At 33.2% G+C, this 27,565-nt stretch overlaps 1 protein-coding gene across 1 annotated transcript; it reads right to left on the bottom strand.

Moving 5' to 3' along the window:
- Positions 1-2,291: 2,291 nt before the first annotated feature.
- LOC119083643 (ubiquitin-like protein 3) lies at positions 2,292-27,565 on the bottom strand. Its single transcript, XM_037193394.1, has 5 exons — positions 27,263-27,565; positions 26,693-26,949; positions 9,382-9,490; positions 6,324-6,488; positions 2,292-6,262 (listed from the first exon to the last, which is right to left on the bottom strand). The coding sequence occupies exons 2-5, from the start codon at positions 26,720-26,722 to the stop codon at positions 6,198-6,200; spliced, it is 369 nt and encodes a 122-aa protein (XP_037049289.1). The 5' UTR covers positions 26,723-26,949; positions 27,263-27,565; the 3' UTR covers positions 2,292-6,197.

The raw sequence follows: 27,565 nt of genomic DNA, 5'->3' as shown, positions 1-27,565 counted from the left end.
CTATCCGTGTATGGAGTTTTGAATTGTGTTGTTTTCCATCATAGACTGAGGAGGACAGAGAGGAGATGTCTTGAGATGTCAATATATTATACTTTCGTATTCCATTCTTCATAAAATATCGCGATGCCGTGCAATTTGTGTAGTATTCCGCTATTGCTGCTGTTCATTAGCTAATTGGTTACTATTTAGCTTAGTTGCATAATTGACTGACTTTTAAGTAATTATGTGTCATAAATAATTTTTTCTTGAAATAAATAGCGAGAGCTCATCTTAATCACGTCCTGTGATCACATTAATGTTCCAAGATATGACATTTTGCGATCTGATTTAACTGCTGTGCGATTTTTGCTGTGTGTATACGTGTATATGTGATGGAAGCAACTGAAGATGAGCAGTTCTGTACTGTTTTGTGACCAACATCACATTTGGAGGTCAAAACAACGTCTTTGCTTCAAGTTTATTCACTAAACGTGAACCATGGTAAAGGAAAAGCGAAAAGCTTTGTTTGTTCCTAAAGTTCTATCTTTCTTCTTTTACTTTAGCTTTTCCGTTATCCCATTTCAGCTGGGGATAATTGAAGGAATTCCAAACATCCTGGATAAGGACGCAACGATTTGATCTACACAGGATCTTCAGTAAATAATGAAAGGGAAAGGAGCGTTGTGCTTTACTGTCTCGTCTGTGATTTCCCTAACAAATCAAAGAGAAAGGATTTGCTGTTTTAGTTCTTAAATAAATGCATCTTGAAAGTTGTTTTATTCGTAGTTGTGCCAGTCCGAGCAACAAGTAATGTGTGGATAGCCCTTTGGCAAATCGGAATGTAAACTATAATGTTAACTTTACTCTGTCGTGATAAAAACGAACGTCACGCTTGATTAGAAATTAATTCTCCTTCCATCCGTTTTGATCACGTTTTTGGGACTCACCATTCCCTCAAGTTGTTACGTTGTTTGTGTACCGGTCCGGTATAGATCATCATTATCATCTGTCGTCTGGTACCGGTACAGATGACGAAATCATTTCAAAGAGCTACAGATATCCCAAAAAAGATAAATTCAACGACGATCGGCTTTGTATGAAAAGCTCAGATGCGGCTTCGGAAAATCTTTTGTTTTAAATTTTTCTTACGGTACTTTCCTCTGTAGCGCAATTGCAGCGTAAATTTATCTTTTTTGTGATAGCTGTACGAGTGTATGGATATTTTCGTGGAAAATTTCGAAAATCCACGCGTTTAGTGGTATGGTTTGTAGCGCTGTATGAAAAAGCGGTCGAATCCGATATTTTGAATTTTTGTATGGAAATTCACATTGAAACTTTGATATCTCCGTTGTTTTTAAAGAATAAGAACCAGATTTTGCTAGGTTTGCATCGTTTATGGAGTTTTATCGATTGTTATACTCATTTGTGTGAAATGTTGAGTAAAATTTTTCTTCTAATTATTTTACGCAAATGAGTGTGCCAATCGATAAAACTCGATAAAAGATGAAAACTAGCGAAATCTTGTTCTTCTTCTTTAAAAACAACGAAAATATCAAAGTTCGAATGTAAATTCCCATACAAAAATTCAAAATATCGGATTCGTACGCTTTTTTATACAGCTTTACAAACCATGCCACTAAACGCGTGGATCGGCGATTTACAACAAAGGGTGCGAACATACTTATTACTGAATATTTAAATTTTGTCAACATAGCAAGTGGTGATGTGAATGTGTAGTGAGCGAAAGTTCAACATTCTTATGTCCTGTATTCAAATTTTTCTAACATAGAAAGTAGTGTCATCTGTTGACCGTAAAAATCGCGAATAACGTCTTGCCGATTTGCAACTTGTGGTGCGACGACTAGCACAAAATGTTCGATGGAAAGGGCATCAAAGGCAAAAAGAGTGCTATCGTTTAAATATTTTTACTAAGAATAAGTTCTTTCAATAACATTTAATTTGATAGTTATAATATTTACAATTTTTATATTTAATAAATTTTTTTTAAATACTAATAATAATTTTTCAATATACACACATACACATACACATCGGCTACACATTCCATGTATATGCGCACGTATATATATATCTCTTTTTTTCTGTTCTGTTTTTCTTTTTAAATTTTATATAATTAAATCTTGTTGAATTATAGGAAAAAAATATAATATATGGTTTTCATTTTACTCTTTTTTTTTCTTCGCTTTTTTTTCTTTAGTTTTAATCATAATAATTTTCATGTTTTGTTATACTATTTTTTTATATTCATATATTCATATCATTAAGATGGGTTTTCTTTTATTGTATTTTTCTTCTTCTTTTTTTTGTTATTCCAAATTTCCATTTAAATTACATTTTGACTTAATACATTCAATCGCGAATGAAATACTCTCGAGTGTGATAATCTTTTCTCATTTTTTTTTCGCTCTTATTTTTATAATTTTTTTTTTTTTTTTGGGATGGGGTAGGGCAATATAAGCCGGACGTGTACATACGGATTATCTATATTTTATTAGCACATATATTTCCATCGTCGTAACGTGTATTAAACCAAACAGTTTATTGCAATTCAATTTATATTCGAAGAATAGAAAAACATCCACAACACAGCAACTATCAATGAATGAAACACAATTTTCTTTGGGCTGAACTTCTTGGTAACAATCATTCGAAACGTTTCGAAAAACAATATACTGTACTTTAGGGAATGGAACGCCCCTTAAACGGCTGTGAGATGACACGGATGCATGCGAGGAAATAAATAGATCGAAGTGAGTAGCTGGTTCATGTTGAATCGTTTGCTGTTCTCTGACAGCGAGTGAGTGTATTTCGATGTACTGTGATGTATGGTTATAGTTATTTCGATTTGTAGGGAAATTAATTTCATGCGAGTACATTATTCATTTATTTAACCGCAAAGGCATTGCAAAACGGGTGGCTTTAAAATATCTACGTATTGACAATAACCCTTTAATAATAATAATTTACCTTGGGCTATAGTCCTACTTGTTCAATCAACAATGTCCAAAGAACTACGAAAGTTAATTTACTAACCAAGCCTAGCACGTAAAGAATCATTTCTGTCACTATCATACGACTGAATATGCATTATACTGCCTTTTTAAAGTCATCTTATGTCTACTCATCTGCTATCGATACGGACCACAAGAATAAGCAACTAGTCTTTTCTTCATAACGAAATGTATGATTTATTGAAGTAATAGAAAACCTTCACAAACACAAGTGACGTAAAAGATTTTGTTGCTTACTGGCCGTTTTTTTTAGGTTAAATGTCAGCATCAATTCGCATCCTCAATCTTTAAATTTATTCTACTTGCATACACTTCTATTAGTATTGATAGCGTAAGACGTTCGAACCTACCAATTCAAATGAATTATTCTGTTTGAAATAAACGTCCAATAAACCGTAATCTACTGTTACTTTGCCATGTTCAGATATAACCCAGCCCAATAACCACGAAGTAAAGCTTCAACTTTATCTTATCCATCAACTCCATTTATTAAACGAAATTCTATGTTAAGACCATTAGATCGAGGTTCTTTTCCTGCATTATTAAAAACTATACTGAAAAGTACAGGGTGTTTCATTCATCGACAATTGCCAAATTATAATTCAGTTCTACAGCAATTCAACCAACAATATAATTTATTTATCATTAAGTTTGCTTTACAATTTCATTTCAAAATTAGAGGCGCTAACCAACTAAACATATTTTTGTTGAAAAAAAAAAGACTAAATCGAATAACTAAAAAATAAACAGGAATCTTACAGTGATGTTCGATTGATTTTTACAATTAATTTCTGTGACAGAAAGCGTCCTTATAATACTACGCGCTATTTTTCTCTGGGCTAATTTGTTTTGCCTTAGACACACATTAAAAATGTATTAAAGTTATCAATTACCACTCGATAAATCAAAATATCGACATTTTGTAAGTGTGAAATTCATTTTGCAAATCAAATGTCGATATTTTGATATATCAGTTGTTAGCCTATTTCAATGTGCTTGTAAATAATATAAGTAACTGACCAGCAAAATCTTAAATAAAATTATAAAAAAAACGTATAAAAATCAGGATAAATTGCTTTCGTGTTTAGTTGTTCGTCAGGGGCAATGTTTAAGCAAAATCTTTTAAGTTCTCGTTCGCGTGATTAATAATAATGATACACAGGGCTAATATGCTAGCAGTTAGCGATTCAGACGCGATAAAGAACGAAGGAAATCTTGTGAAGATCATGAAAGATACGAGGAAAAAAAATCTAGGAAGAATACTGTCTAAATTCTATAAAAAGCTAACTTTAACTTAATCGAACCGGTTTTCATTAAAGTAAAAAAAAAAAATCATTTCTTCAGTGATGCATTTTCTGGCAATGTAAAGCGTTTACATTCTAAGTATATTGCACAATTCGAACAAAATTTTGTTTTTATAAAAAAAAGTCTGTCAAAGTCGTAAGACTATTTTGTTCATTTAGTTTTATGAAAAACTCGGACAAATTTTTCAAATTGTCGTACAAATAGGAAGATCGGACGAAATAATTCAAACATTTCGCAATCGGTGACAATGTGAGTTTTAATAATCAGAGGGGAACAATGAAAGGACTCTATGAAAAATCATTCATATCCCAGTTGGATCAATACTTTCTTAATCGTAGAAGTTAGACACTCTACAGCATGATCATGGGAAGGAAGCCTAGCTCAAAAGTGCCAGTAAAAATCGGAATGACACATGACAGTTGAATTAACTGAGCCCGAAAGCTTGAGAACTGAACGTTTTCGGCAGGCTTTACATCTTATTAGTTACACTAATATGACTGGCGTGTCTTTTTGGCTATACTCGCACCAACACGCTTACTAAGTGAGGACTGTATATTTTAGTACTAATTTCAGTCCATAAATTTAGTCAAAAAAAAGTCAAAGAAAAACAGGCGAACACTCATTAAAAAAGAGGACTTCAACCAACAACGGTACGAATATTCCGAAGAATAAGGAGGACGCGTTCAATCCATATAGACAGTCATCTCTAATATGCGTCATCAAGATCTTTCAGGATAAACGCGTATAAAAGTGTCGGCTGGAGTACGCTGAATTCAAATTCTGAAAAATTCTTTACAAAAGGAAAACTGCGAGAATTTTCGGAGACTTTAGAAAAAAAAATCAGTCAGCAGTCACCTGCCTGCTATACATAATTTGAAACAAAATTTGAATTTCGTGTTCTATTATAAAATCGTCTTAAAATAGATCAACCAAACTAATTCCGCTAATTGTTCGTTTTCTATGATTGCATAAAAATATAATTTTTTTTTCTGTTGAATAAATTGAAACCTTTAATTAGCTCGGTATGTCGTGTGGCCATGGATTTGATAACCAAATTTAAAAAAAGAAAGAAAAATCAAACCGAATTTCAAAATGCGATTCGGAACAGAAAGAAAATTCGGAATTTATATCATGAAACATTCTATGTGAAACTATTGGTTTTTGTTGTTGCAATTTATATAGTTTAGTCAGCGCCATCTAAATAATATGTTTATGAATATAAACGACTTATTGATCGGCGATCTAACACTTTTTTCTTTTTCTTCATTTTTTTTGGCATTAATCGCTCAGATCATATCACAACACAACAACTCTATCGGTATCATAATTCTGTAAATGAAAGTTAAATTAAATGAATTCTCATTTCTTTTTCTTCTTCTTTTGTCTTATAATACGAACGGTGTTTTTCATCATTTTTTATACAATTCTTTCGTTTAGTCTAAAACATACATAACTTTTCATTTGTTAATTATTTTTGTTTTTCCTTTTTTATATTTTTTATACACAATTACTCTTAATTTAATTTAATTTAATTTTTATCATAAAATTTGATTTGATTTGATATTTCAATAAAGCAATTAAACGGTGTGTAACTTACTGTTGTTTCTTCAATTAATACTTTTGAAAAATATTTCAATTTTTTTTTGTTTTGTTTTTTATTTACTGCTCTTTCACCTAGATGTTAACATTGATGGTTTTTGTTTTTGTTTTTCTGTGTCTTCTTTTTATTGTAGTGTACGCATTCATTTAATGAAATTCCAAAAAGCACTATGCAATTGGTATGTATATAGATACAGTTGAACTAATAGATTAGTAAATGTTTCTCTCTTTTTTTTACTCTTTTATTTATTTTATGTAATTAGAAACTAATAAAAAAAAAGGTTACAAGATGCAACACGTTGTTGAACAGCACCTATTGGACCCGCCTTTGCTTTTCTGTCTTTGATCTTTAAGAAAAATTTATTAAATTAGCAAAATGTCACGATATTAGTTTCAGTTGCTACAAACCTTGCGAATTAGGTTCGGGCAAATTATCTCTGGGAACCAAATGCATTACGGTGGTTTTGCCCAAAGGAAGTCCTAGTGCACCTAACGTTACGTTGCAATGTAAAAATCTACCTTGATAAATAAGCCTCAAAATTTCCGCTTTCGAAACTGCCTCGGCTTCCCAATCTATAAAAAAATGTAAAAAGAAGGTTTTTTTTTATTAATATCAGATCAGCAATCACAATGACATAGAACCGAATGTTCCACGAGTCATCATTGATAAATGCAAGCGTGTTCATTAACTATTTACATGATATGTGTTGTAAAGAGCATAGCATATTGATAATCTTCAATAAAAACGTAATAGGTATTGTCCAAATGTCTTATGTAATTAGGTTGTGCAGGTCACTAGGAGAGGGAACGCAAAGATTATAAAGATTATAGTTCGTAATGTTGCTGGCACATAATCATATAACCTTTATTACATTAAAACGGTGATATCCCTTCCTCGCAACATCTATTAGAAACTGCTAGTCTGTTTTATCGATAACAAAGATACAAAAACAAAAAAAAGCGCGGAGTGCTTGTCTTGTGGTCTGTTATACTCATATACATAAGAAAATGTATGTGCAAGCTCATGCAGCGAAAGATTTTGTATCAAACAGCAGGTGACAATTTAAACAAAGAAGATTTGATTATTAACATAGCGATACATTTGCTGTTTGTATAAGATTAAGAAGTAATCTAAAGAAGAGATTCAAACTGACTGTTTTATCGCACACGGTGTCTGAGAATTCCTAAAAATATTTGCCCTAGTGATACAATTTTGCAAGCAAAATCATATCCGGAGAAAGTGTACCATATGCGATTTAATACCTCACCACGCACCGTACACGTACAGTACGAGCTATGGCTTCGAATACCTGTACATCGCAGAGAGTGATAACATGCTATTTTTGTGAAACAAATCTAGCTCTAGGTCTAAAGATAGTTGTGAAATTCTGACCAGTTTAAACGCAGATTTAACTCGTTCCGATTGGCCCCGAATCAACAACATTTACACAGAAACTGGACATTCCAGGTTTCCATCCCTCACTCTTCGTGTCCCAAAGATTACCATTTGTGCACAGCGGCTACATTACAACTACGACAGTTAGAATTTATTGGAAAATGAATCCCATTGCTTTATGAATTAGTACAGCTGTATTTTTGGACCTCAAATACTCCTCCAGCTTCTTATAATGTAAGTTCCATTTTTCTTCATATTTTGGGAGATAACCTCCTGGCTACTCACTATTCTTTGATTTAACCAGCCTGACATTGTTCTCAACGTTCGTGCAGACGCATTAATTTCTGACCTTAAACAGTCTCGATATATCATAGACGATGATTTCATTCACCAATTTCATTTTTACTTATTATAGTTTGACTATTCATCAGCATTCATAACATTTAGGTCAAGAGGTCAGCATCACGTCTAATTGGCTGCGTAACATGAACAGTGAACATTTTAATTGCTGCCAAAAAATATCAGGTTCGGTACCAATAAAATGTAAAATAACTTTTAGATTCAGTTTCCTTTTGAATTCTAGTGACTCACTTCACCAGTGTTTTTGCATGTAAATTTCTCGTGTAGCAGAAATTATTATCCTTCCATGTAAAGGTTTCTATTTCACACCAAAAAATAATAATGGCGCCTTCGAGTAAAAACGGAAACGATGTTGTCGCTTCCCCATTTTTTTTTAAAATCACGCACATGTCTACGCGATTCATAGAAGCGAATGGAAATATATTTTTTTCGACGATTACGTATAACATGAACGATCAATTACCTATACTAGAGAAAGTGTCATATTTGTCACGGTCAAGTAATTGATTTAAAATTGAAACGGTTCGAATACAGAAATTGAACTTTATAAATTAATTCATTCGCATTTAGGTTAACATTTTATAATCTGTCTCGTTTACTAAGACAATTTTTATGTCTTCGATTCTACATGGGTCAGAGAAATCAAATCACCAGCAAAATGTTTTTACGAAATATTTTAATGTGGAAAACGTAATACGACTTCGGTGATGACCGCATACTTTTTGCTAGAAATTATTTTCCTTTATTGTGTGGCTATTGTTGTCAAGGTAGTTCGATAGATGAGACTTCTACAATAGTTATTTACAAATCAAGAGTCGGAAGAACAATTTTTGTATAAGTTGAGGTATAATTGTAAGTCGATAGAGTTATTGTATCATAAGGATGGGCTATGAATATGTCCACATCATTTTGTGATGTCATTATTCCTCCCTTTTAGAGGTGTGAAAATCTGTTGTTTGATTTCAATTAAACTCAATTGGATGGATTAGATGTGCATGTAAAGGAGTAGAAAATTCTTCCGTATTCAGTTCTTTTCCTCACAGATTCAAACGTTGTATCTATCACTTCAACATTCTACATTCCACAAATTTTCTTTCAGAAATCTTAAACCATCGTTACGAAGCTGAAGACTGACTTTAGAATGTTTTAAAAGAAATTGAAGATTTTCCCATTTCGACGATTTTCTCTTTCTCTGTGTTTCAGTAAATAAAACGGAGATAACGACAAGTGCACCTAGTCAAAGCGTCACCATGTGCATTTCACAATATGCCATGGAAGACGACAATGCAATAAAATTTGATACGATCGGTGTCGTGCGAGACTAAATAGTGTATGCGTAAACTGTAAGACATTTAAATGAAATTAATGAATTTCGTTGGAAAACACACCGTAGATTGGCAAAGTGGCTCATAATAAAAAGTTGAATTAAAAATTCAAAATAATGTGTGAGTCACCTCTCCTCGCGCAAATTGTGTGCAGAACTGGTACTTATATATTGTAAATACGTCAGTAAGTATTGAGTAGATTTACAATCATTAGACAATTATAACATTGCGTTCAGCAAATGCTCCCAAGAAGTATAATAACAAATTTTTTTAGTTCAAGTTCAAATCATTTATCGGACGTTATTCGTTGTTTTTGCATTAGCATTACACAAAACTTACATCATCATAATTAGAATCAATTTTTAAAGTCTGAAAATTATCTTACCTTCAGGCCACCGATCGAAAACAGTTTGTGCTATATCACCAGCCGAATCTGATGGACTAAATAAGAATTCTTTCGTTTTACCACTAACAAGTATAAGGCGTAGGTTAATCTGTAATAATAAAAAAAATAATTGTTAATCACTCTTTGTCCGATGATATCATCAAATTACGCTTCAAATTAAAAGTGACAATGACAATGTAGTATAACATTCTGAAACTATCGCATGAAAATTTTTCTTTTTACTTTTTTGTGCTTGATCAACGAATTACGCGCCGCTTATCAATGTTTCAGAATTTCTTTATTATACGCGGCAATTATACGAAATGCAGCTGCATCGGAATGATTTGCGTTCACATAAAGTAGTGCGGGGACATCACAAATGATGTTATCGTAAAAATTTTTGCATTTAAATATAAATGTTGCGTACATTTATAAATACTTTTTGGCGTATATTTAGAGTAGAAAATCATCCTTGAAATGCTTACATTGATCGCAACAAAATAACACCATTCTCGACATACATCTAAGCTGAAAAGCCGTTGCATACGCAACTAATGCAGGAATAATAATAATACAATTTGGCACCGAACGGGACTAGGTCCCGATTTGAGTGATTTAAAATTTATGATCTCCCATCACGGTGGGGCTGAACAACTTTATTTTTTAAAGTTCGTGAACATGGGATTTGTCAACGAAAAATCGTTCTTACATAAAATCTTTTTCGTGAATCTGTTCGAGAAAAGTGATAAAAACGATGTCATTCCATCAGGGCCTATTTTAAGGAAATTTAATTTCCAAAAATTCTCAAATTTTTCCATCACTTTTCGTCATTTCATCTAAAAACAGAACCGATTGCATCGTAAATGTTGTTTTTACTGCCTTTTTAGTTGTTTTTCATGTCTTTGAGCTTAACTGATTACTTCGGAATGAGATCTAACAGAAAACAAAATTTGGAAATTTTAAGAATTTTTGTGAAATTTTTGGAAATTTTTGGAAATTAAATTCTTAAAATAGACCCTGCTTTCCATACATTTTCATATGAAAATGACGAAAAAAAGAGTTGCATACTGGCTCTTTCGTATTTTTAATCGATAAAAGTCCCATCATTCTAAGCAAAAAATTGTTCTACGGGCACATTCGATACTTGAAATTAGCGATCAAAAAAACTTATGCACTTATGGGCATACCGTAGAACAATTTGCTTAGAATGATTGGATTAATCTATAAAAAATAGGAAAGGTACACCATGAAAATCTATGGAACGACATCGTTTTTATCAATCCTTCGTTTTGGCCCTAAAAACGATTTTCCGTTGAGAAATCCAATGTTCAAGAACTTCACCAAATAAAATTGTTCAGCCTCACCGTGCCTAAGCAGAAACTCCAATGCGAATTGTCTCTTTAGTAATAGTATCTTACATCACTAGCGATAAAAAGATGAAAACGAGACTTTTCATTTTTTTTCCCGAGTTATGTAATGGATTTTACATGCTGAGGACGTCGAAAGTAGTGCTTGCAACATGTGCAAAAGTACCGCTTTTGACGCATGCAGCATGTATATATTATTTACCCTCGCTTGTGACAACATTTACCTTAGCTATTACTCTCCTCATAAATTAATTTTACCGACAAAGCCGCCGGGAAATGTGTCATTACTTCATTGACATGTGCGGTAAAACTCTGGGGGCTTAGTGAGTAACAGAGTGGAGAGCCAAAATATTTTTTTAGGTCGGCTAAAGCCGTTTTTTAAGAAAAACTCGAAAAAATGGCCTCAGCCGAGCTATAACTTTTAATTTTGTACTCAGCCGTTTGCTGGAACCGACAAAATACGATTCCTCTAATTAATATCTAATGGGTTGCTAAAGACACTAAAGCTGTACAACGTCATCTACGCCCCAAGCCGAGGCTTTAGCCGACTTAAAAAAATATTTCAGCTCTCCACTCGGCAAAATAAAAAGTTCCAAACAAGAACGTAGTACATACTATTATTTAACGACGAATGTTGTTATCCTAATAATTCGATATGCTTTTGGCATAACCTTTCATTGACAAATTCATTGAGGTATTTAAATATTTTCCTCATAAAAAGATTCTCAATGTATCAGAGACAGGAAAGGAGGAACTGAGCCATTTACCTTATTTTTACAAGTGTTTCGACAACATTCATGGGCCCAATGAGTTCTTATCTCGTCGAACATATTTCGTATAACTTGCATACGAATAGGTGTAGTTATGTGTCTGAAGCATGTATGAGTAAAAATGTTTTTGTCCGATAAGAAACAAAAGAAAAAAATATTTTCATCCCAAACAAAGCTATACGAAATGAATACATTCCGTGAAGATTTGTCACACAAAAACAAACAAAAAAATATCATTAAGGACTGTCAGACGGCCAGACAACTTTCACTTATTTTACACAGCATTTTGTGATAATGTTTCGTTACTATATACTGTTCTACCATTACCGCGCTTAATCAAACTCATTTGATTATCAGCCTTAAACAGCATTTATTCAATTACGATGTGAGTGTGTGTATAGCGGTATTGATTAGCCAACCACACAAAGGATAAAGTGCAAAGCGAATTATACAACACAATCGATGGACTTGATATGATTTAGTTATAAAGAAATTATCATCTCGAATTTGAATTCAATTGAATTTCAATTTCCACGATGCCGTTTTCAATGATTAAAAGCTGTTCACTTAGTACATCACATTATAGAAGATTCCAGATGACACATTTGTGCTTCAAGAATTTTTAGGAGCGGCTGGTAATCTGTTCTTGACAACCACAATATAAATTAGGGTGGCTAATATTAACGTACACACAGGAACGATAATTCGGGAGAAAATTTGGTAAATTCGTCATTTTCAGATCATGTAAATGAATTAAATGAAAGTAGAGCAAACAGACAGGGAGTTAATAGCGCGTCATGATGATATTATCACCTCCGTCCAAAATATGACCGAGGTGTGGACGCCGAGAAGTATTATATAAAGGTGATTAAACGCCGCGTAATACAGTCTCCGGGTGATATTTCTCAGTGTAAATGAGAAAATTACGCTGAGTAGCTTCCTGAAAAATTATAATATCGACAATTGCGTTCCATATTATAACTGGGGATGGTTATGGAAGACGACAAAGTGGTAGTGACGTAATTTTATCGTTTTATCTGTGCCATTTTATTCGTTATTGACAGATAATTTCGCGTTTAAATGACGATTTCGTTCGTAATTTATTCATACATTTAGAATTCAGATATCAAGCGCACTTATGGTCTGAATTCGATGCCTTTGAACAAGAAAAATCACTCAAAATGCTTCCACTTGCTTGACTAGGTAGAAAATTGCAACACAAGGGAATTTCATTTCATAATTTCTTTTTTGAGCTACACACTGCACACGTTTCTGATTTTTGATTATTGCAATGGAATTGAATTGAAGTAAGAAATATATTGGCAGTTCTAATTACAATCCGATCCATGTTATTCATTTCACATGTAATATCCACCTTACTTATGAACAACCTCCACACAGTGTTCAACGTCCAGTCTAATATCGTTCAGTTCTACAACGCTTACACTATTCAACGACTAGAAGTAAAATTTTGTAATAAAGGTACATTACATACCAATGGGGCAAATGATGGAAATGGCCGAGGTCGGTAAACACACAAGAAGTACCATTTCCATCATTTGCCCCATTGCCATGTAAGGTCATGTAATAAAATATTCAAAAACTTGAGGTAAGGTTTTGGATCCGTGCAGTAAAGTCAACTTTACCTCACGTTTTTTAACAAAAATATGTTCCTAGGAAACGATGGACGGTATTGACGTGATTATATTTGAATGCATCATACTCAAATGAGTGGTAACGCGATAAATCTCTCATGGATGCTAATGGACGTCGAGACGTAATGGATGCATTAAATTGGGGGATTATGCGCGTTACCACTCTTGAATCAACAGAAATGTTCAAAAAAATTAATAATCTCTTTATCACGTTTTCCATAATCTTTATCGCTTTATTATAATGATATCGTATGCCGATAGCGATTTCAGAGATAAAGAACAAAAATTAATTCGCTTTGCAATACTGGGACGTAATCCTCAACCTTCCATGGATGTCTATTGGATGCCATAAGAGTGGATATACTTTTCATCGAATGCGAACAAAAACTTTTCACGTAGGTACACATAAACGATTGTTATGAACATTTAATTTCCTATAATCCATTCCAGGGCGTAATGTTGAAAATTATTTCATTAAATTTCACCAAAAAATTCTGTAAATTTGGTGATTTGTTTAGAGATATTTAGTGAAACATTTCTCAATATTAATCCCTGTTCCCTTCATACAAACGAGTTCACTTCGGGTTCACAGTATGACAAAATACCTTCATAGACACTTGATAGGCAAATAACTATTGTGACTACGATTGCTAAAAGTTATAATCATAAACGCAAGATGAGAGATAAGAAAAAATTTTATGTAAAAAACAATCGAGTAAAATCATAGACAAAGTGTGTTGATAACAGCAACTAATGACAAGGTCAACCTTTTACAGGTGCAACGACATTGAAATAACGAAACGTTGGAATGTGCCTTTGTATGAAATTACCGCAGTGACACATTATACGGAAATGAAGGACTCTGTAGGACTCTGTTGTCAGATAAAATATAGCACAGCTGTAGGTCTCATTTTAAAATATTTATGTGTCGTCATACATAGGGGACTTGACTCAATTGATGCTACCAGTTAGTTGGATATTGAAAATCTCCTAACGAAAATTGATTTTTTACTATAAAGTCTGAGCGCTATTTTTATGAAATCATCTTTGATAACCCTCCTAGACTATATGGAACTGAAAATACAAATTTCGTACCATGTGTAATTTAACCCTCAAAGTTTAATTTCTGTCTTCCACCCCATAGATAATCAACTTTGCTCCACTTCCACTCTCATTACATCATTGTACCGCACATATGTTCCGAATTCATGTATATTTCCTTTGAAAACTATCTTTGGCAGTGCAAAACATTTAAATACAGTTATTGCATTTCATTGAAATCCATACGAGACACTGTAAGATGTATATACAACTGAGTCAAACTTAAATTAAACGGATAGGCGCAGTTCCCCGTTTAGCCTAAGGGCAAACTGAGCCTTTGCCTAGGGCGCTAGTAAATTAATGGAATTGCACATTTTGAAATAACTCATTTTTCTGTTCAACATTGAAAGTTTGCATCTGCGTTGAAAGAATTCCCAGAATATATTTCAATTTTCACACCACTCAGACATATCTTGCAAATAAAATAACACAGGGCGTTGTATAATGTCAAAAACCGCCCTGCCCGACAGCCCCAGACGAACAGCAAAACAAAAAGCAAAACAAGAAAAAAAAAACGGAAAGCAAAACTTCGTTTAGATCTTCTAATTTTGTTTCATACAATTTTCCATCGTATTTCATGTATAACTCGCTGTTGTGTAGCAATGCTGTATATTCATGGGAGAGAAAACGAAGATTCGAGGCCAAACAACGAATGCTGAGCATATAACATAATAACGATGAAAATAATCGATGAGAAGAAAAATAGGTCAAACGATGGGTTTAACTTGTTTTTATTACGTCGAATGAGTTGAGAGTTGAATTTACTGTTGAATAAAACGATAAATAAAACTACTGCTGCACATGTACCATTGTACCATGTACGCAAATATATGTTGTTGTTTGTGACATCTAAATGAAACGAGCTAAGTGGACTCTTTCTTTGTATGAAAACAATGTTTATTTCAACTTTTACGGGATTCGACATTGTGCACCTACTTAATGTATGTCTCGTTAATGGTATGGTTTTCTTCATTTAGCTGAGAAGGATGATGCATTCTTGAAGTAAATTTACTTCTGTTTTCAGCATAATGAATGATGTGAAAAGCGATTTATTTTTGCTATATTGTAAACACAACATCATTGCAAACGTGATATGAACTTCCTGTCTTAGCACGTTGTAGTCAATGCGACCGTACATCTAATTTTTATGTCTTAAAGAAAAACTGTCACAATTGACAACCACCAAAAATATAGCGACGTTGAATTACAGAACACTCCATCACAAATATTTTTTTGTTTTAAATAGAATTAGTTTTTCGCCAGTAAATCTCTAATGTTCTGACATGGTCTACATATCGCCTTTTGTCTAAATAGTCAAGGTCAAGGCAATGTCTTAACACTGAACTAATGTAACTAACTGAACTAACTGTAACAAATGGTTCTCCGACCTGCGAACTTAGTAAAGAAGGGTTGTCAACTTGAGACAATGGCAAAACTAGTAAGATTGTAATCAATCGGCGAACATATTTAGATAACTTTTCCAGTTATCTCTGAAAAGCACTGACAGCAACCTCTCGCCTTAATACTTGTGAGTTGAAGTCAGATATACGTAAAAACAAATTTTTTTAATACAAATTTAAAGTCACCATCACCGTCAACAACAAATTTGGTTAACAAACAAATTAGAAATGTATGAATCAGCATCGTCGTCCGTAAATTGTTTACTTTCATATCAAACAACGGAAAACGTGATTATACGTCCCTTTTTATGCATACTACATATACGTAAATTTACTGTAAATTTGTGTCATGGTCGACTGGTGAAAATGGATAAGACTAAAAGCTCCATTTCTCAAAAAATAAAACCACAAACGAAGATGGGGAAAGGGAACAAAACCAACTAATGTCGGAACTAATAAACATAACGGAAAGCTCACAGCTTTTTGTAATATCAAAAATGGATTTTTAGTACTTGTATTGGAATTTTTCGCTGATTCTTTTGTATTGATCAGATTTTTACTTTTAAGAATCTATCACTTTTTGCTTTAGGGTTTATTTCTGATTTATTGATCAGAATATCATTTTCGACCGAAATGATGTAGGTGTCAGGTGCTCGAAAAAAAAGGTACGCACACAGTTAAATGAAACCACAATCACGTGAATCTAGGCACAAGTACACTTCGTTAAAAAAAAAAAAAAATTAGAACATTTATCAAATAATTCATATTAAGTTCATCTAGGTTCATATACACTTCCCAATTATGTACCAAAGTGAACAAAGTGTATCAAACATTCTACGTTTTCTGCTTAAATCGCGAAATTTCCAACTTTGAACTCGCATATATTTTCTCGTTAAATAATGCAAGAATTTGTCTGAACGAAAAGTTCGATATTGAAATTTTCCAAGTGTGAACTTCCATATATTCTCGAATAAATAATTCAAGAATCGGACAAATCAGACAAAGAAAAGTTCGATATTTTCTCATTTCATCTGCTGCAAGAGTTAACCTGGAGAAGGAGGTTGAATTTTTTTTTCAGTGCCGACAGAAATATCGGTAACTGAACAGGAGTTTAGGAACGAAATTAAAGTTCTTCGGAACAATTCTGATGCCAATAGAAAGATTCAAATCGTGAAATTTAAACTTTTTAGTGTTACAAAAAAAACGAACTGCAAACTTTTCCAGGCGTTTTTCCTATATAAGAAGGTTGGATTCATTCGTTGAACTAGATTCAACTTTTTCGCGGTTAGAAAAATAACGAAACTTTCGCGGCGTATGTAATAATAAATAATTTAGAAATTCGTATAAAATCGAAACAGTTAGAGGATGCACAGACGAAAAATACACGAGGGCGATGAATAAAAAAACTGGCTTCTTCTCGGTAGAAAATAGCAATTGTATCAGTATCATATAACTTTAATTCGGATTTGAGCGTATAACAATCCATTTCAGAACCACCTATAAGCGATACAAGCTGCTCGATTACTTATTTTTAATATAATTCAATACTGATGACCGAATAAAAACGTTTATACAGAAATATTATTCCTCCTCCACAAGTTTTAATCGTTACAGATATTAATTCACATTGAATGTACAACAAAGTATACTACTCACACATAGCCTTGCCATAAAAATACGAACTTCTACTGCGGCTACAGTGATGTGTCGTTTTTTTTCTGCATTATTGTGATAAATAAGCTTTTGATCCACTAACGAGGGACGTGACTTTTGCATGTGTTTGGATTAATTTTTTGTTTGGTAAATTTAACTTTTATCCGATTTACACGTCTCACGTGTATAATCATTCATCAAACCCACATTTCGGACCGTAAGAAGTCATCGATTTGTTTATCATTTTCTTTCTAATAGTCTCTAGCCCTAACGCTAGTTCTAATAAACATTTCTGGTCCCTTTCGAGCTCTTTGAGTTCTAAGAAGAAAACTCATCAACCCTACAATTAAAACTTTTTCTTGAAATCACTTTCTGAAATTCAATATTCATTTTAAAATCACTCAAAGCGCTTTGGCCACATAATGTATTGCTAAATTCGCGGCTTTGGCTCGTGTTTGTCTAGTGCTCAAAAACAACATTAAAAAGACTTGTTACATATCATGTAAATAGCTAATTGTCACTCACAAAGTTAGACATCCTAATTATAAATAAACCACATATGTGTAAGGGTGGGGTATACGCACGGGTCGAAGAGCAGTATAATACAATATTAATGTCTTACATAAAACAAATTTTAATCATAAAAGCAGTCAAATATTAATTAAAATGATGTTGACTTGAAAGTGTCTTGATTAAGTAAATGAAACAAGAGAAGTTACACAATTGTGCTTGAACGAGTTACATGATCTCAAACAAAGAAAGAAAGAAAACGAAACATGAGAACAGTTTCCATTTTGTGTAAAAATAAAAAATAAAAATTGTATGGACGCAGTGAAATTAACAAACTTACGAAATTAAGTTATTTGTGATGATAAATCACACTAGTCATTAGTTGAATGGGATACGATTTATTCTGACCGTGATGGTCTTCAGACCATGGTTACCAGTTACAGTACGTTTTAGTCACTTGGAGATGGGTTTTCACAATCGGAAAATTTTTAATTTAGTGAGCGAATTCGTTACTTACACCGCATCTGTGCAATGTCGTTTGAACCCGTTTTATTTCATCCAAAAAAGAGTGCGAAAATACTATTTTTCCTAACACATGCTAAAAAAAAGTCCCTTGGCATAAGTTAGGAACAACGTTTTGTTTATAGTGGGCCGGAAATGAGCGACGAATGAGCACTAGATAAATAAAAAAAGTTTTTCGCAACCAAAAAACGTCAACCTGTATTCCTGTATTAATACATTCACATGCAAGTGAGCGACACGTATGTGAAATTATGGAGTACCGAGTATGCTGTGTCGGGTGAAAATTGCTTTTTCAATGAAAATTTATATTTGTTTATATCTGCGAGGAATTTGCATAAAACGTTATATGAAACACGAATCATATTCGCTGGTATATTACCGCAAACGATGCCCTGTCAACCTTGGCTTCGCCTCGGGTGGACAATGGACATCTATTGCGATACAATTATTGTTTCTTAAATAACTATTTTGAATGGATTAAAATGCAATTCATGAATTTCTAATGTACATTACGATACAGACGAACCAAATTTGAGGTGAGGAACGTAAACGTGACCGAATCACTATTGTGTGACGGACACTGTTACACACAAAAATGGGTTTTAGGTTCAGCTTTTAGAAGTCAAAAATTTTATATTCGAAATAAAATCAACGAGCTCCACAGAAAACAGAAAACATCGTCCGTAGTTTATTTCACAACCAACAAATCCAAAAAGGTTCGATTTTTCCAACAATAGTTTTACAGTTTAATATACAACGAAAAGGTCATTTAAATGCTTTGTCATCAGTTTTTCTTTTTTGCATACTTAAGGTCAAGGTAATGTCTTCTTACTATTAGCTCCTATTGAGTGCCTAACAATGAAAATGGAAGCACATACTGAGCAGCTGTGTCATGAACTGTGAATAAAATAATTGAAGGACTGAGTAGTTACATTGTAAGTTACATTGCTTATTGAAAACTACAAGTCCCATCAGCGTTATATCCTAAGTTGAATCATGAGCTTAATATTTGTGAAAAATGTATTTCCATTTCGAAAAAGTTCTTGTCTGGCGTTAAGCTAATTCAATTCTGACTTTTATGAGTATAATCGCGGAATCCAATACTATTCAAACTCAAAATAATTTTCGTGGACAAGGCTAAACACCAGGAACTTTTTTTTTCCTTGCAGCAAAACTCTGCTAAAAATATACAGTTATCCAACCATCAAACTTTAACTTTCTGAATAAAAATCAATATATTCATACACCCTTTGTATATAATACAAAATCGTTATGAATGTTGACACTATGGCAATAGCAAGGAAAATATTTGATTAATATTTTGAAAACAATTCTTTGTCTTGTTAGGTAAAGCGCTGAAAAGGATGAAATTCCGTATAGTTGCGTGAAAGTTCAACAGAAAGTTTTAAGTACAGTCAATGTACTCTCAGCGTAAAAAAAATATTGTACAAACATCGGACCGTGTTTCACTTAACTGATAACAATGTTGAAACACTTGGTTACTGCATGCAAATGCTGCAAATAGTCCCTTAATGTTATAATGTTACACTGCTATAATGTTAGTCTATTTTGAATAATGACTGTTGAACAGATTATAATCTTCTTATCAATTTACCTAACGTAAAATTATATTGATTTTCCAATCAATTGTGTATGTAAATTAGCAGCTGTTACATTTCAACTGCGGGAAAACTTTTGATTTAAGTGGTTACCGCCGGCACAATATTGACAAGATACTTTATGGAATTAATATGGAATTTAGCCTCTTCCTAGTACTCAATAATTTTCGTAAAAGCTGACGTCAAAGTACCTCTGTTAATGATGCTGAACGTTTTTGATAGTTCGCTTATGGATTATGATTAAATTCGGTAAATTATTTTCTGAGATGCGAATGAAACAGATCCTATCACCCTTCGAAAAAAAAGGTGAGATCCATGTGCTAGGCCCACGAACCTAATTTTCTGTTAAAAATGAAGAACACCCAAGGTTCAAAAGGATTCCAACGAAAATATTAAGGTGTAACTAGGTTTGTTTAACAAATTCCACTAGCTTAGCCCACAATCACTTACATAACTTTTAAGTATTAGATTTGAGATTTACTTGGAAAAGGGAGCACATGGTGCATCTAAATGTTATACTTCGAGGCACACATTCAGTAGATATTATTTTTGTGGATTAAAGAAGGAGCAAAACGAATTGGAGCATAGAAGCGTTTCTTACGTATAGTATAGTTCGGTTCGGTAGCTTCGGTAGCTCCACAATAGCAAATTGATTTCTCGTCATGGAGGTAGTGGTATGTTACAGCTAGATGAAGCAAATAACGAGGCATGTACGTACACGAGAACTTGCCCGAGTGGTAGTACATTTCGAGTTATATACTTCATGTAAGTTTATTATATTTTACTACACATGCTAGAGTGTGTTGGTGCAAACGTCGAGTAATATTATTCCCTATGTGGTGTTCATTCCTTGTTATGCAACACCATTAAATACACCGTTCAGGCCATTAACAAATCAATTAACAGGTAACCCGTTACGGACATCTATAATCTGTTATCATCGATAACGAATTTAGGAATCAGCGACATGTCCTGACTAACTTGGTCTGATATAGCAAAACGCATGTTCACGAAAAATGAAGTAAAAGATCTGAAATCGTAAAAATACTTAGATCAGATGAATCCGTTAGTAAAACTGGTGATATGTTTGTCGTCTGTGAAATGGTAACAAATTTGATTATAAGGACCAGATTTGTAAGCGATCGAACTTGTGTGAATTTTGTGAATCGAATGAAGGGATTTGAATAACTCATTGATTCGATGGCTTACACCAACCGTTAGAACGGATGGGAATACACATGTTTAAAAATATATATTTCAAAATCATATTATATTTGACGAGATCAGTCTAAGATAGTCAAACAATTTGAACGCTACAATTGTTCTCTAACAACCGTCGACTTTTTTGTTGTTGTAATTCTTCCTCTGTTAAAACGAAAATCCACTTCATAAATTAAGTCAGAAACCGCGATGTTAAAACTTTTAGGAGTTTCTCTCGTAATGTGTACATCCAAAGAGTATTCAATGCACTTGCATTGCTTGCATCGCTGATTTCACTGCAAAATTTTTGTTGACTTACTCTTAGATAAGAGGGTATTCAACAGCGTCGTTACAGACAACACAGCCACAAATTTAATTAATTTATTTCAATTAATGTACATTGAAATTCAAATAAAGCAATAGGGTGCATTCGCATTAACCATTATGGAACATTTTAGCATGCGAAAATTCAGTTTAGGATTTGGATTCGGTGACTGTATCTGAAATCATTATTTCTTTATCCTAAAATGTTGCTATACGAAGACGAAGTTGTTTTGTTTGTCGAATTCTCTTAGTTTTATCAGACATCGATAATACGAGTGACGTTATATTAGATGGAACTTTGCCTTAAGCCATTGAATTATGCATTCCGTTCCTCATATCAGTATCATTCCATGTTTAAACTCACACCTCAGGACCTGTTATATTCAAGAAACATTTTGTTAGTATGTCTCGACGACTCATCTACAAACATTTCATATTATTTAGCGGATGAATCCGTGCCATGCAAAACGGTACGAGTACGATAGAGTTTGGTTTAAACGTTGCTGAACTCTAATAATTCAAATATTATTTTCTCACATGTTGCAAGCAAAAAAAAAATAATCCGTCAATTAGAATAATAATCGTAAAAAATGTATCACCCAACCTCGCATTCAACTCAATTATTAACACGTTATGTTAATGATACATAATATGACGCTTTTATATTAATGTAATATGTGCAAATTCAATGAACATAAATTGAAAATGCATTTCGAAATGCGAGGATGCCGTTTTAAACATATGCAGAGCGAAATATTCGAGTGGGTGTTATTCACAGATCTGTGCTGTTATTCGATAATAATGTACATCGCATCGTCTGTGCGACATAATAAAACGATTTATATTTATTTTTCTTATCTGCTGTTTCGCATTCTTCTTCTTTTTTTAAAAAAAATATGATGGCTTTCCAAACAGCATCAGTTATTGTTCGTTGATCTTTCTTTTGATTAGGAAGTAGCTATTTTCGGTGTGGTTTTAAGCACTGCATGTGAAGAGGCTGCCAATACCAGCCGTGGTTTTCAAAATGACTTTAACGCACTAGCACATCGATAGGAATCGATTTAGATAGCGAATCGGAGAGGTTACATTTTGATATCAAAGTACGAAAGGAAATAAATTTTATTTTGGACTGAGAAGATGATGCTTCCTTATTACAACGAAATGCGCCGTTGACTGTTGTGTAAATATTTGAAAATTTAAATGAAACAATTAAACGCGTTCATATTCGCGCTAGTTCTCATCAATATTCAGCAATAAATTTTCGAGCTTGACCTATAAAGTCGAAACCAAGGTCGAAAAGGGCTTCTTGTGAAACCCGATAGATCGTTCACAAATATTTTCCTGTGTCAATTTTACTTTAACATTTTAAACAGAACCCTCTCTTCCTACCGAAGGGTAACCGACTCGGGTAATTGACTACACACCCTCAAAGGAATTGCCGGAGTATCAGGTAAATAATTATAATTGATGGAAATACGAGAAATTGATGAAATTATAAGGAATTGACCGGAATTGGCTGGAAATACGTTAAATTGTAAGGAATTAAAAGTAAATAAGGATAAGTATGATGATCGGAAATTCCTGGTACTTTTTTCCGATTATCGGACTTATATCTGTTTTTAGTCTAACTTACTTTCTATTCCCTTAACTATTAATGTATTTCCAGTCAATTACTTATATTTCAATCAATTTGACGTATTTAAAGTCAATTCCTTTTAATTCCATCAATTTTACGTATTCCCATTCAATTCCGGTCAATTCCTTATAACTCCATCAATTTCTTGTATTTCCATCAATTACAATTATTTACCGGAGTTCAGGGAAGCTACAACATAGCTGTTCCAAATTTAAGTTTCGCCGAAAGCGTTTCAAAATAATCTGTTCATTACGAAACGCTCCTTTAACTCTGACTTTAGTCTCAATTGAATGGCGAATCCGGCAAGTATAGATGTTAAACCGGTAATTGAAGTAATAAAAGGAAATGAAAGCAATTAAAAGGAATTAGTAATTGATTTGCCACCATTTCGGTGAGTCGGTTACCCCTCGCTTCCTACTGATCTACTCGACCGATTATTCTCATTTTCAAAATTGACCTGTAGAATCGAAATGCGATTCTTTTGTCGAAATTGGTTCGAAATTACACGCTCTACCATTCACAAACATTTATTTGTTTTCCATTTTTTTCTACAAAAAAGTGGGTTTCTTTGGGACCACCATTTTTACCCATTTTCGATCGTTAGACCCCGACTTTCAGTCAAGGGAATAAATATTAAATACTCGAAAATGTTACAGGGGACAGCGCAAAAATAAAGAGAGGGAGAAAGAGCATCAGCGGAAAAAAGCTTAAGCAAATTCATATGTCCAAATTTCACTGATGGCCCTGTACATAGTGTCTTTGAAGAATGGTGGCATGGTGAGTTTAGTCTGATGATTCGTAGATGAGAACCCACTGTTATTCATGGACAATTCAACTCGACTAATACATCCTTAAATAATATATTCTATAATCTGTGCTGTGCGTGTTTATATTTATTTACGAGAAATAGTGGTGATAATTAGTCAGAAAAGAGGCCTAAACAAATGCTAATGAGTATAAGCCAATGGTTCAAAATTGAGCTGCATCCATTAATCGTGGCTGCCACACAAAGTACAGCATAAGGAGAAAACAGGATGCGTTTGACGGTGCTTCTTCTCACTACATCCATATAGAAAACCAAGGACAAGTGCTGAAAAAATCTACATTTCCAAACTTGGCGCACAAGATACTATTTCTCAGTGACGAAAAGTAAAACTTTCGTGTCGTCTGTTTCATGAATGATAAAAAAGTGATTGTCTTAACGTTCAGTCAAAACCCTTTTATAAAAGCTTTGTCGTCCACACTTGTCATTAGTTAATATTACAAAATGAAAAAAAAGCTGCAGAAAAGAAAATCTAACGTCTGATCATCATTAGATAGTGCTGGCTACTTTATATTCCGGTGAAGTTATTTCAACTCCTATCGCTATTCCGTTCCATAACAATATAAAAGTTTTTCTTTTCATTTTTTTTTATTGTTTGGAGTTAGTACTTATAAGGTGCACGTATATATGGCAACGTGAATAAGTCATCTTTCAACGATAGTGGGTTGTTCATATTTCAACGTCTTAAGAAGAAAAAAAAATTCTATGAAGTTGACTCATATCGAAACAGTCTTCCGTCCTTGATAATAGTTTCAACATACCGAAATGTAGTGTGGTTATTTTATGAAGTAGATACAGGTTCGATGATCACATTTATTATATGTCGACAAAAAAAGTTTTATTTTTGTCAAAAATCATAAATTTTTGAAATTTCTTTGTTTTCGGAAAATGTTCCACCAGCGACGCTCTAGATACTGCTTGGATTGCGAATTATAGGAATAATTTAGTTGCTCGAAAAGTGAATAACAAATCGAATTTAAACCCATTTTTTCGACCTCATCAGCAAGGGAAGTGTAGCACTAGGAACGAGGGAGTAATCAAAATCGTTTTATAATCGAGTTGTGCAGTGCAGAGTCATCAGTATTTATGACGGTGATTTCCTCACACATGGGACATGGTTCATGACAGAATTGTTTTTTTTTAAATCTGCCTGATCTGTGTAAATTTAAGGAAAATGGGCACATAGCCACACCATACATTCACCTGTGTCCATTTACCTAAATCAAATTACATTCAGTGTTCAAAAAAAAAATATTTGGCACACAGGACACAGAGTACCGAAGGGCACAAAAAAAATCCGTTGGCAATGTGTAAATTTCAGTACGTTAACCTTTCGTAAACTCTTCACATCCTAATCTCTATCACTTTTTGTCGAACCGACTCCTTCTTTGCAATTTTCATGTATTTTAGAATCGAAATCTCACGGTACTTTGTCAGAATTTTCTGAGTAGAAAACAGTCTCAACAGGTCGACATCTGTCGAAAAACATTTACTGATAATTTACCACAATAATGGTTCTCATTGAAAAGGTCTCACTGGAATCTTATTCGGTTTTCGTTCGGCGAAAATGTAGCAAATCTTACCGAAATTTTTGGTCTACTTTACTTCAGAACAGTACACGTTCATAACATTAAACTGCTTGATGACCTCATTAACAATGACTCTATCTATCAAACAACAGAGTCTAACCATTTTACAATTGAAACTAGCGAAAAAACAGGTTAGTTTTCTAAGTCACAACCTCTGAATGTGTACTACATATAACTACCTCTCTGTGTGAGTTAGAATTGTATATGTTACAAAATCATCAAAATTAGTTATTGAAAAGTAATAGATCGTTAGCATTGTATAGAGGGAACTTCGGCTTAATAATAAATGAATTAGCATCGAATTGGTCTCGTCAAATGAATTTTTTACACATCTACAATAAATCAAAATCTTACACAGATGTTTGACTTTATGTTGAAATTTTTTTACATTTTTTTTTCATATCGTTCCGAGTTTGTGTATTTTTCTCTTTATGTCTGGTGTGTAAAATCTATGATGTTGTACATAACATCGCCATATATATATCCATTGCCTGGCTACATATACTGCACAATATTTTAAATGTAAATATGGTTTTGTATCGATAGAATAGAAAAAAAAAGAAAAGAAAAAAGGAACAACCCCTAAGATAGATGCAACACATGTAATGTACATTCGTTTTTTTCAATAAGTTTAGCTATATAACGTTACTAAGCTGTTTGTGTTCCATATCTCTCTACCTACATCGTATAACATATCGTCGATAGTTTCATTGAAATATGTAATTATTATATTGGATTCGCACTTATTGAACTAGATTAATTTTTTCTTGCATTTGTAACGTTGCATAAAGAGAGATGTTATAAATAAAGTGCACCACATACGAACACTTAGTATAACATTATATGAACCTCTCTATAACGTTTGATATAAAATTTTGTTTTTGGTAAATGCATGCTCAACCTCGGATGAGATATGCATTTCATGTTAAAATGAAAACACACAAAATCCGAGACACTCAAACACTCAATGAAGCATGTTATGTATCGGAGAGAAGGAAAAAAAACTGGTTTAGATTCATGTTGTATATGTTATATATTGCCTTGGTAATTATTTATATTCTCTGTTATGTTTCCATATTTCGATATAATATTGTTAGGCACAAGGAAAAAGGAAATAATTGAACAACAACAACGAAACTTACCTTATCAGCAGGTATATTCCTCGAAGACATTTTATGCTAGATTGATAGTGTGCGTTTCACTGTTGATGGTTTAATCCGTAAATCCCGTTTGGAATAAAAATGAATGGGCGAACAAAAAATCTATTTTTTTGTTGTCTTCTTCTCTATTTTGTGATTGATGTGTACACACAATCACCTTCACCACATAGGAATATTAACACGAGAATATTTATTTTTGATCGTATTTTGAATCGAAAAAGTTATACTATTTTTCAAGCCTACAAATAAAAAAGCTTATGTGCAATCAACACACTTTTTAAGTACGTACCGAAGTTGCATTAATTAAAATAACGAAATATTAAAAAAAAACATCACATAATCAGACACAAAAAAAAACAACAAGACAATTTCACACGCACTTTGGTGAGACGAGATAATTTTCTATGTTTTGCAAGAATCATACGAAAATGGAAAACAAAATTGTCGATGAATGGGCTCGTTACTATATTCACTGATTTGATAAATTTCGATCGCCTTTGTCCTTTATCCCAGTAATGGAATTCAATATCTTTATTGTTGGTTGGTAGATACCTTTTTCTTTTTCACTTCATGTTTATAAGTTTACAATTATCGCCATTTCGTAAATTAAGTGGAAAAAAAAATTAATTTCCGAAAAAGAAACACAAAAAAGAGAAACAATCCAAGCTAGTTCCCGAATTTCGATTAAATGCAATGAATTTCAAACACTACGAAATGACATTCAAACACAATTCAAGAATCTTGGAAGTAATCCATAATCAAATTTGTGATTTTGGCCTATTTTTCACCAAGTTATTTCTTTTTGTTTCCCAATATCACAGATATTACACTTTCGACTGCTACGAAACAACGTTG

The sequence above is a fragment of the Bradysia coprophila genome, chromosome X (assembly GCF_014529535.1).
Source record: "Bradysia coprophila strain Holo2 chromosome X, BU_Bcop_v1, whole genome shotgun sequence".
Taxonomy (NCBI): Eukaryota; Metazoa; Arthropoda; class Insecta; order Diptera; family Sciaridae; genus Bradysia; species Bradysia coprophila.
This window is presented reverse-complemented; position numbering and strand designations above follow the sequence as displayed.

Coding starts and splice junctions, on each gene's coding strand:
- LOC119083643 (XM_037193394.1), bottom strand. CDS start 26,722: ATGTCTTCGAGGAATATACCTGCTGATAAG. Junction 9,491..26,692: donor GGAATATACCTGCTGATAAG/GTAAGTTTCGTT, acceptor TTATTATTACAG/ATTAACCTACGCCTTATACT. Junction 6,263..6,323: donor GCCCGAACCTAATTCGCAAG/GTTTGTAGCAAC, acceptor TTTTTCTTAAAG/ATCAAAGACAGAAAAGCAAA.